Here is an 11398-nt window from a genome sequence, read left to right as displayed (position 1 = left end):
GGATCTGACTAATACCTGACTAATAACTGATACTGCCTGGAATCCCCTTTATCCTCTAACCCTCTATTGAAGGACTGTGTGTTTCTTTCTTTCTTTTGTGTTATCCCCCAATAAATCTTCAAAAAGGACTAAATGTCAGATTTATCATAATTTGGGCTACTTTCTAACGCGACCCCCCTAAGACCAAGAGGCGAGCAGGTGAGGTAACCGTAAGCTCAAACTAAACCAGCAGCTCTTTCGGGGGTTAGTGCTACATATATATACTAGACTGTAGAAGTATATTGATAAACTGCCTGCACTGACTGAATATATATATATTAGACTGACTTTATATATATCTATATATATCAAATGTACTGCTACTAACAAAATAACCTGCCTTCTTAATCTAACTTAAGCTATCTCTCCGTTCATGCCAACAACATATAGTGTGGGGTGTGAACTTAGTCCCCCTGGGCCATGATTGGCCAAAGGCACCCTGCATGTGGCCAATTATGGCTCTCTCTGCAGATTGCACTGTGATAGGCCAAAGCATGCAATTTAGGTGCATGCTTTGGCCAATCACCATACAGAAATGCACTGCGATCTCGCAGTGCATTATGGAGCGTTCCACCGGACTCAAATTTCCCTGTGAACACCCCATAATATTTGCTGTTCGGCAAACAAGCGAACATCAAGCTCATCTCTAGTCTACACTAAGATACAAGACAGATTTCAGGCATCCCCTGCAACAAAATGTGATCTTTGGTGAGATAATCCCAATAGGAAATCACGTCTAAAGAGAAGCAGGCCCTGCAGATTTTCTTATCAGAGCCCTGCAGGTTCACAGCTGATTGATAATTATGAAACCACTTCTATTAGACTCACTTTCCCACACGGATACAGAAAAACACACCGGAATTTCCTCAGAATAACAAAAGGTAGGAATCTGCAACAAAGTTTGTTAAAATCCCTGCAATGTACAGAGATCACCCAGAGGGGAATGTTTTTTTCTCATCAAAAGTTACGCTTTAAAATGAAACTATAATGTAAGTACATTTTATATGAATTTTATTTAAAGGTTATATGAGTTAAAACAATTATTTTATCTTCTATCTTGTATTTTACTTATTATTTAAAAATCTCTGTTTTGCAAATAAACATTTGAAAAGACACTGTCAGGGCAAAGTGACAGTTTCTCCTGATAAGCCCCCCACTGCAGGAGTCCACCAAGTATTGTAACTTACTCATGTGAATGATGTCACTGCCTCTTCCCTCATGTTCAGGCCTGGAGCCTTGTCACGCAAGTGAGGTCATATGCTCCCTTATACACAGAAACCATGCTAGGTTAGAGCAACATACTTACTGGGGGGGGCCCATTTAAATCAGGCCAACCCATGATCCAGGATTCACAGAGCTGTGTAAGTTTCTAAAGTGACTGCACAGCAGAAGCTGTTTGCTTTCAGACTCTCTGTTTCTAAATGAAAACTTTAAAGAGTCATCTGAAAAGGGGAGTTTTTTTCTCGACAGAGGAGCTAACATGAGCCTGGAAAATAGAGCTTCACTCACTTCTGAATATAAAATAAAGTGTTTTTTTTTTTCAAATTTGCCTGTGTATGGGAGGGGGCCTGAAAAAGTAAAAAGCTGTATTTGTTTTGTCAGGAAATGAGGAAAGCATGGAGTTTTTGGGAAACAAAGAGGTGACTGAACTAACTAATTTCATCTTTTTGTAAACTGACCCCTTAATCAAAGCCCTTTTTTTGGAAGAGAAGTAGGATGTTCTTCATTGCTCCTATAATCTGTTGGTTCCTAAGGCTATATATGATGGGATTGAGCATGGGAGTGAAGATTGCATACATCATGGAAATTATGGAGTCTATCTTCTGGGAAGATGTCTTATGTGGCAGAACATACATAAAGGAGAGTGCTCCAAAATACAGAGCCACTATTGTCATATGAGAAGTACAGGTGGAGAAGGTCTTCTGTCTGCTTGTCTTGGAGGGGATCCTGAAAATGGCCACCAGGATAAAAACGTAGGATGTGAGGATGAAGATCAGACAGCCAACTCCAAACACAGTTCCCCCAATTGAGTTAAGAACATCAATGATAAATGTATTGGAACATGCAAGATGTATTATGGGCTGGGTTTCACACCACATGCTCTCTATGGAGTTGGGTCCACAAAAATAAAGATCAGAAGCAGCAGTGGTATTAAAAGCTGAGTTTAAAGACCCACTAAACCAAGCAAAAAATGCCAGATAAAGACACATTTTCCCACTGATAATGGCCCTGTAACGTAACGGACGACAGATGGCCACATAACGATCATAAGCCATAACAGCCAATAAGATACATTCTGTACTGGCACAAACCGTGAACAGTCCAAGCTGAACAAAGCAACCAGTGAAAGAGATGGTGTTCCTGTTATTGAGAATAGCAGACAATATATTAGGTATTGTAATCGAAGTATAGCATATGTCCAAAAAGGCCAAATTTGATAAAAAGAAATACATAGGTGTGTGGAGCTGAATGCTCATTCTAATGGCTGAAATAATTAAACTGTTCCCTAAGATGGTCAGAAGAAACATCATCAAAAATACAGTAAACATGACTGATCTACAGTTGGAGAAGGAAGCAATACTAAGAAGTATGACTTCTGTTATTGTTGTCAAGTTGGTTATTGTCACGGAGTTAACAGTCTCTTCCATTGTGTAGACTAGTATGCTATGGACAATTCTAAAATAGATAACTACACCAAGAGACTAATTTCAAGAGCTTTCAATGCATCAACAAGTAGTGTCTTTTTCATGAAAGATTCCTGAAAGATTGTAATAAATGTCGTAACATGAAAAATCTAAGTATAATTAGCATATAAAAAATATTTTAGAGTGAAAATTCAATTTGAAAAGTGAGCATGCTTTACTCCTTTAGTAAACCATCCACAATGTATTTTATGGTCTATTGTCGTTATTTTAAAATAACCAAATGCATTCTTAGCTCCAGAACTCAGTTCTTTACTTCTGGGCTACACAAACAATTAAAAAAGGCATCTGTGCTGTTTACTTTATTGGACAAGATTCAAGCTTTTACTTTGTTACAAAAGCAGAACAAAGAATGTCACGAAATAGTTACTGATAAATCAGTTTTTGCCCATGCCTACACAACCCAGGGTGGAGGGAAAGAAAACAAAAGTGGGGGGGGGGGGGGGGGGGGAGAAAAGGGGGAGGAAAGGGGAGAGGGGAAAAAGGGACAAGGACAAAGAAAGGAAGAAACAGGAGGAAAATACAAAGTCACTATGGGGCTTCCAAAGCTATATTCGCACAATGAGGAAAAAAAGTATTTGATCCCCTGATGATTTTATATGTTTTCCCACTGGCAAAGAAATGATTGGTCTATAATTTTAATGGTAGGTTTATTGTAATAGTGAGAGACAGAATGACAACCAAAATATCCTGAAAAACGCAGTTCAAAAAAGTTATAAATTGATTTGCATCTTAATGAGTGAAATAAGTATTTGATCCCCCATCAATCCGCAAGATTTCTGGCTCCCAGGTGTCTTCTATACAGGTAACAAGCTGAGATTATGAGCACACTCTTAAAGCGAGTGCTCTTAATCTCAGCTTGTTACCTGTATAAAAGACACCTGTCCACATAAGCAATCAATCAGATTCCATTCTCTCCACCATGGTCAAGACCAAAGAGCTCTCCAAGGATGTCAGGCATAAGATTGTAGACCTACTCAAGGCTGGAATGGGCTACAAGATCATTGCCAAGCAGCTTGGTGAGAGGGTGACCACAGTTGGTGCGATTATTTGCAAATGGAAGAAACATAAAATAACTGTGACTCTCCCTCAACTTGGGGCTCCATGCAAGATCTCACCTCATGGAGTTTCAATGATCATTAGAATCGTGAGGAATCAGCCCAGAAATACAAGGGAGAATCTTGTCAATGATCTCAAGACAGCTGGGACCATAGTCACTAAGAAAACAATTGGTAACACACTACGCCGTGAAGGACTGAAATCCTGCAGTGCCCGCAAGGTCCCCCTGCTCAAGAAAGCACATGTACAGGCCCGTCTGCTAATGAACAGGAGAACTGGGTGAAAATGTTGTGGTCAGATAAGACCAAAATGGAGCTCTTTGGCATCAACTCAACTTGTGTTTGGAGGAGGAGGAATGCTGAATATTGTCAAAAATGGAGGTGGAAATATTATGCTTTGAGCGTGTTTTTCTGCAAATGAGACAGGACAATTTCACTGCATCAAAGGGACGATGGACAAGGCCATGCACCATCAAATCTTGGGTGATAACCTCCTTCACTCAGCCAGGGCATTTAAAATGGGTCATGGATGGTTATTCCAGCATGACAATGATCCAAAACACAAGGCCAAGGCAACAAGTGAGTGGCTCAAGAAGAAACACATTAAGGTCCTGGAGTGGCCTAGCCAGTCTCCAGACCTTAATCCCATAAAATTCCAGTTACCAAATGTCAGCCTCAAAACCTTTAATGACTTGGAGAGGATCTGCAAAGAGGAGGGGGACAAAATCCCTCCTGAGATGTGTGCAAACCATGTGGCCAACTACAAGAAATGTCTGACCTCTGTGATTGCCAACAAGGGTTTTGCCAAAAATTACTAAGTCATGTTTTGCAAAGGTGTCAAATACAGTGGAACCTTGGATTACAAGCATAATCCGTTCCAGGAGAATGCTTGTAATCCAGAGCACTCGCATATCAAAGTGAGTTTCCCCATAGAAGTCAATGGAAACAAAGATAATTCATTCCACATTGACTATTGTCTATTGTATGCAGTATCGCATTTAGCCAGAGGTAGGGGGGCGTTGGTGAGACTCAGAAATACTCGGAGACCTCTCAGAGCTGATTGGCTGGACTCGGAAACCCTCGAGGGGGGTTTGGGAATAGAGTATTTCCGAGTATTTCCGAGAGCATCCAAACGGCTTTGAGTGTCACTAGCGCCCCTCAACTCTGGCCAAATGTAGTACTGCACACCGCAGACCCTTGAATCCTGCTAGTTTTGTGAGACAACACTCGCAAACCGAGTCAGGATTTTTTAAAAGTAATAGCTCATACTGCGAAATGCTTGATTACTCACACTCCGAGGTATTCCTGTACTTATTTCACTCATTAAAATGCAAATCAATTTATAACTTTTTTGAAATGCGTTTTTCTGGATTTTTTTGTTGTTATTTTGTCTCTCACTGTTAAAATAACCCTACCTTTGAAATTTTTCCTGCCAATAAATTGCATGATTCTGCTACATAAGAATAAAAAAAATCCCAATGAGCATATATTGATTTGTTTATACAAAGGTTATAGCGTCTACAAGCTATGGCGTTTTTGATCATTTTTATATTTTTTACTAGTAATGATGGCGAACAGCGACTTATAGTGGGACTGCGATATTGCGGTGGATATTCTGACACTACTTTTTGGGGACCAGTAACATTAATAAAGTGATAAGTACTAAAAATATGCACTGTCACAGTACTAAGGACACTGTCTAGGAAGGGGTTAACATCCGGGGCGATCAAAGGGTTAACTGTGTGCCTAGCCAGTGTTTTAGTACAGTGTAGGAAGTGCTTTTACGAGGAGAAGACATGGATCCTAGTCTCTGCTTTGCAGAGATACAGGATACATGCCTTCCCTCCTGTCAGAACAGCGATCTGCCTTGTTTACATAGGCAGACCACAGTTCTGCCTCTCTGCTAGATCATTGACGGGTGCCAGTGGACATCGAGTCCATGGTATCCGCCGCTGGGCTCCTGCTGTGTGTGACAACAGTGGGAGCGAGTCGCAGGTGGCGCGCATAAGCGCCCCCTACCCCGAAAGAGCTGGATCACGTACTGTATATATTCATGATCCAGCTCACAGGTACCACCATGTAGCAGTAAAATTGCTGTGGGGCGAACCTGAAGTGGTTAAAGTAAAACTAAAGGCAAAACTTTTTTTTTTTTAGCTTTAGATAGAGTGGAGATGGATTAGAAAACCTGTCAGATATTTTTATTGTCTGTGCCCCGTTTAAATTATTCATCCTATTTGTCCTGTTTACCATTATCATTGAAAGTGAAAGTAGATGAAAATCCTAATTTTTGGGTTGTCCCCAGAAATGTAATAGAGGGAAAATCTTCCAATGGGAACACTAGTTCTGGTGAGCTGGGGTTACCCATGGAATTCCCTTAATTTGCCAGGATATACTTTTACTTCCTGTTTGGTTATGGGACAGGAAATTAAGGGAAATCTCCAAAATGGGACACAGATGGTGAAAACAAATCCAACAGGGGTTATAACCTTCACTTGCTCTATCTAAAATAAAAAAAATAAAAAATTGTGCATATAGTTCTATTTTAAATACTCTTCAGTTAATTTTAAGGACTATAACTCAAGAATTTAGTCCACAATGTTTATTAAAACTTCTACAAAGCTAACTGCTGATAGTTATGATAATAAGAATGTGTTCCCCTTAAAAGAAAAAATACACAATTGGGTTGAATTAGTAGAGGAGTAGAGGTTGTGAACTTATCAGAGGGAATTTTTACTTAGCTTAGTGAATAAGGTTAACCTTTGCTGACTTCAATCATCTAATCTTGTACAAGCATAAATCATGTTTTTATTTTGTTTGTTTTCTCCTTGCATGGGTGGGTATTATTTGAAAAGTAATTTTTATTTAGTATTCACAAAACTAAATGAAATATCATTTTTAAATAAATAATCTAAGTAAAATAAAAAATACTCTACTCCTTTAGTAATTTAACTAAGGACCCCAAACGGATCCTTTTTAAAAAAAAAACTAGGTTACATTGAAAATTATTATTTTATGTTTTTTCTAAAATGAATAAAGTGTCATGCCTAAATGAAATGTCTAAGATAACACAACAAAGATTTAAAGTTCAGTGACTTGAAGCAACTTGGTCACAGTGGCGTTATTAGGGTTGGTACCACCTGGTGCGGTAAAACATGGTGTCACCCACCATACCCCCCTATTTTCGAGCTGGCAGCCCAGCATTGCAGATCATTGGTGCGCATTGGATCGGTCAATAAGGCCTGCACGCAGTATTAAGGCTAGAGGATAGCAGGTTAGGCAGTTCCTAATGGCTCAGTCCCTAGGATCAGTAATGGATAATGGCCGACAGGCCCACTTACCAGACCCAGACCCAGCGAAACCGCGCAGTGATCCCTCCGGCTGAACAATTACTCACTCTGGGTTGCCCTGGGCGAATCTGGTCAGAAGTGTAGCACGTCTGTACCCTGGTCCCTGGCACTGGCTTAGTCTTTCTCACTCTGGTGGCACTGGGCAGTGTGGTTCTCTCTCTGGTGGCGCTGGGCAGTGTGGTTCTCTTTTTGGTGGTGCTGGGCAGTGTGGAGTTCTCTCTGGTGGAGCTAGGCAGCGTGGTTCTCTTTCTGGAGGCGCTGGGCAGTGTGGTTCTCTTTCTGGTGGCACTGGGTAGTGTGACGCTCTCTCTGCTGGCACTGGGCAGCGAAGTTCTCCCCCTGGTGGCACTGGGCAGCGTGGTTCTCTTTCTGGTGGTGCTGGGGCTCAGCTACCTGGTGACTGTGGACACAGCACCCCCCCATGAGACCAGCTCGCTCAGGGTGGGTGGGTGTGTCACTCTGCCTATATCCAATATAATATATCTGTGTCCAGCAGCAACCCCCTTCCCCCATCATCATCAGACCAGCTTAGGGTGGGGGTGGCTCAGTCAGCTAATATAATATAGTGAGTGTTGTCTGTCTGATAAGGGGGGGGGGGTGCTGCTGGACACAGATATGTTATATTAGATATAGCTGAGTGAGCTGGTCTGGTGGGGGGAGGGGGCGGCTGGCACAACTATATTACACTATATATATATAAGAGGTGTGCTGTTCCAGCGGGGTGAACGGGTCAGCTGAAAAAAAAAAAAAACAGGGCTTTTCTCACCATCGGGAGGGTGTCACCCCTCTAGCACGGGTCACCCGGGTGCGGCCGCACCCCCCGCACCCCCCTAGCAACGCCTCTGCTTGGTCATTAAATTCCAGATGGTCTAAGGACACAACATGAGGCAGGTGAAAATCAATTCAAAGTGAGTGAAATTAAGCTGGACATACATGGATCAAAATTTAACCAGTTCACCAGGGACAACTGGACAAAAAGTGGATTTCCCCAGAGTGGACACAGACAATATTACAAATCTGACAGAGGTGTATCCCTTTATCACTCTACCCAAAAAAAAAAAAAAAAAAGTTTAGGCTTTAGATTTACTTTAAAGCTTATCTCTAGGCAGATATAAGAGACACAAATTAATACAGATCTATATTATCTGCGGAAATTAACGATTAATTGCTCGATTGATCTTTAATTTCTTTGATCGATCAAAATAATTTTGATTGAGGACGATCCATGGATTGAGCTCCACGGTCTCGCCCATAAGAAAGGCTGCGGCTTTGACCTAGCTCCGGAGTGGCGGCCATCTAGGTGGCCTAGTAGCGGTGTGCTGACGTCATCTTCACCTGCCTGCTTGTGCCATCTACTCTGCGGACGGGTCTGCCTGCTGTCTATTCCGGACAGAGCGGAAAATCTGAGATGTAGACATTACAGTATGGGGGCAGATGTGGACATTACAGTATGGGGTCAGATGTGGATATTACAGTATGGGGGCAGATGTGGATATTACAGTTTGGGGTCAGATGTGGATATTACAGTATCGTGATAATTAATCGATTAATCGATAAAAAAAAAAAATCGATGAATCGAACGCGAAAATTTTAATCAGTAACAGTCCTAATTAATACATCATTAAAGTATTTTTAAATACAAGCAATGAAAGCACCAGAATTTGACCTGATCAGCTTCTGGCAGTCCCTGTTTGGCAGGACTGAGGCTGGGTTCGCACTAGAACATGGAGCGGCTCACAGCAAGTAGCCCGGTGCATCACCATTCACCATTTCAGGTCCGATTTCAGCCCGGATTTTGGCCTCAATTCGGACATGAAACAGACCAAAAGACGCATAGGGCTCCTGTGCAATTCACACTGGAGCCACTGCTGAGATGTGTGAACCAGCTCCATAGAGAGCCGGTCTCAATCTCCTGCTGTGAGAATTGGATGCGAGGAAAAACTTGAGTAAAACAAGACTGCAACATGTGGTTGCAGGAGAGAAATTTGCACTGTGTATGGCCTGCCTAACAGAGACAGGGACTGCAATATAGACTTCACAGAGGTTCCAACTCCTCCCCACTCCTATTCTAGAAAAACGTGATTGCTGAGGTCCCACTTTAAACAAAGAGTTATAAAATTTACAATATGGTAAATTTCTAACTCTTATGAGAAAAAATCTGATGACTTATTGTAGGTTGATCAAATGTACGTGAATACGTAGAAAGTTCATCACATTTTTGCAAACATCCCAGAAGCTGATCATCCCATTTCAGACACTGCCTGTGTCTCGCCCAGCTTTTTTCTTTTGCTATCACATGCAAGTAACACACAACCTAGGCTCACAGTCAATGGGTTGAATGACAGTGGGTGTCTCTCAACCCAAAAGAGGACCGGACAGGTAGGACAGAGCAGTGTCTGCAGCGAACATCACTTGGTATGAAGTCAGTATCTGCATTATTGAATTTGAATTGAATTTGTGATTTGAACTTTATTTTTATTTACAAAACCTTGAGTCAGGTTTGGCATTAATAGATCATTGGGAGGGATCATGAAAACCTTCCAACCTTTTAATGTAACTTCAGTCTAAAACTAAAATTTCAGCTTTAGATTACAGATTCTTGTAGGAGAAGTTTAATTTTCTTTCATTTGTTAATATTATTTGTCTATTATATGTTTTGAGGGCTGCTTGACAATGTTAATTTTAAAGACGCTGATCAACCACCAAACTGTTAATTTACCTGCAAGCAATATTAGGTCCCTGTGTATGAGAAAGGTAAAGTGAAAGCTTTATATTAAGAATTGTTAAGGCTATGCAGACTCCCAGCGGAACCCATTGATCCCTTCTGAATATATCTGTAATGATACCAAAATACCTATCATAATTAACAATCCTTTTCCAGAAAGACAATAATAGATAGATAGATAGATAGATAGATAGATAGATAGATAGATAGATAGATAGATAGATAGATAGATAGATAGATAGATAGATAGATAGATAGAAATTACATTTTAGTTAAGAGTGGAGACTAGAGGGCAGATTAAGCATCTGGTTTCTTATTAGTCTTGGATACATTAAAACCTAGTACACACAATGAGATTGTTGAACAAATGATCATCTGTTTTTTTGCATGCTAGTCTCCATAGGTTACTACAGTATGAAAATTCTCGTATGACAGAATAAAAATTCGGAAGTGATGCAATGTATTGTATTGTATTTTCAGCCTAAAACTGTACTGATTAAACGAAAATCATACAATCTGGTATTGTACAAGAACATTTTTTTTGTTTGTCCCTTTGGATAATTTCGGACGAAATAACTATCAGATTACCATAGGATTGCTTTGAAAGCAGTATTTTTTGTATGATATTCTGATCGTGTGTACTAGGCTTAAAGAGGTTTCCAGAGGGGAGTTAGCTCTTGCGGGCACTCTCCGGCCTCCCCGAACCCCCATTTTACTTACCTGAGCCCCGAATCTCTGTGGGAGCAATCCTGCGTTGCTTTCCCCCAGCTCTTGTGGGCTCTTCATTGGATGATTGATAGCAGCGCAACCATTGGCTACCGCTTCTGTCAATCAAATCTATGACGTGAAGCGCCGGGGGCGGGGCCCAGTCATACACTCGGCGGCTATGGCTACCAAGTGTATCACAAGGGAGGGCACCTGCAAGCTAACTCCCTTGGGAGAGCGCTTCCCAGAGGGGGGTTAGCTCTTGCGGGGAGGAGCCAAGACAGCAGCCGAGGGACCCCAGTAGAGGATGTTTGGGGCCACTCGGTGCAAAACGAAAAGGCACAGTGGAGGTAAATATAACATGTTTGTTCATTAAAAAAAAAAAATGAAACCTTTACAACCCCTTTAAGACAGTTGTAACACAAAAAAAAATATGAGATCCTGTTCCCTCATAGCAGGTTAAACAGCACAGTGCTTGTACTGTCTAATCTGTCCCTCTCTAAGCTGTAAAAAACCTGCTTAATCCTGCCTGTTCCTGTGTCTCCCTTAGTGTGCTGACCACTGTAATCATGTCTGCTGATTCATGATTTACCGTGGTCAGGTTACGTGCCTCTGTCATCCCGCTGCTCACCTCTATTGCCATTGCTCCTCCCTAACTGCCTGTCAGCTCCTGTGTGTGTCAGCCATCTCCGCCACCCCCGCCACTATTAGTAGCTGTCAGTAAAGTACATGAAGATTACTGCCATCCCCTCTGTTTTATCAAATTAGAATATCAGTTTGCAGTGGACTGACCATTTAAATATTTGATTAAAGTGATCAGCT

At 41.4% G+C, this 11398-nt stretch overlaps 1 protein-coding gene across 1 annotated transcript; it reads right to left on the bottom strand.

Annotated features, from left to right (window-relative positions):
• Positions 1-219: 219 nt before the first annotated feature.
• LOC143988347 (olfactory receptor 5F1-like) lies at positions 220-9883 on the bottom strand. The gene is made up of 2 exons (XM_077487860.1): positions 9866-9883; positions 220-2797 (listed from the first exon to the last, which is right to left on the bottom strand). The coding sequence occupies exon 2, from the start codon at positions 2685-2687 to the stop codon at positions 1722-1724; it is 966 nt and encodes a 321-aa protein (XP_077343986.1). The 5' UTR covers positions 2688-2797; positions 9866-9883; the 3' UTR covers positions 220-1721.
• Between the last annotated feature and the right edge of the window lie 1515 nt (positions 9884-11398).

The sequence above is a fragment of the Lithobates pipiens genome, unplaced genomic scaffold, assembly GCF_037356315.1.
Source record: "Lithobates pipiens isolate NorthernLeopardFrog02 unplaced genomic scaffold, aLitPip1_a1.2 Scaffold_1, whole genome shotgun sequence".
In the NCBI taxonomy this organism is placed as follows: domain Eukaryota; kingdom Metazoa; phylum Chordata; class Amphibia; order Anura; family Ranidae; genus Lithobates; species Lithobates pipiens.
Note: the sequence above shows the minus strand (reverse complement) of the source record. Positions and strands in the feature narration are given on the sequence as shown.

Excerpts from the sequence above, each read along its gene's own strand:
- LOC143988347 (XM_077487860.1), bottom strand. The coding sequence starts at position 2,687 with ATGGAAGAGACTGTTAACTCCGTGACAATAACCAACTTGACAACAATA.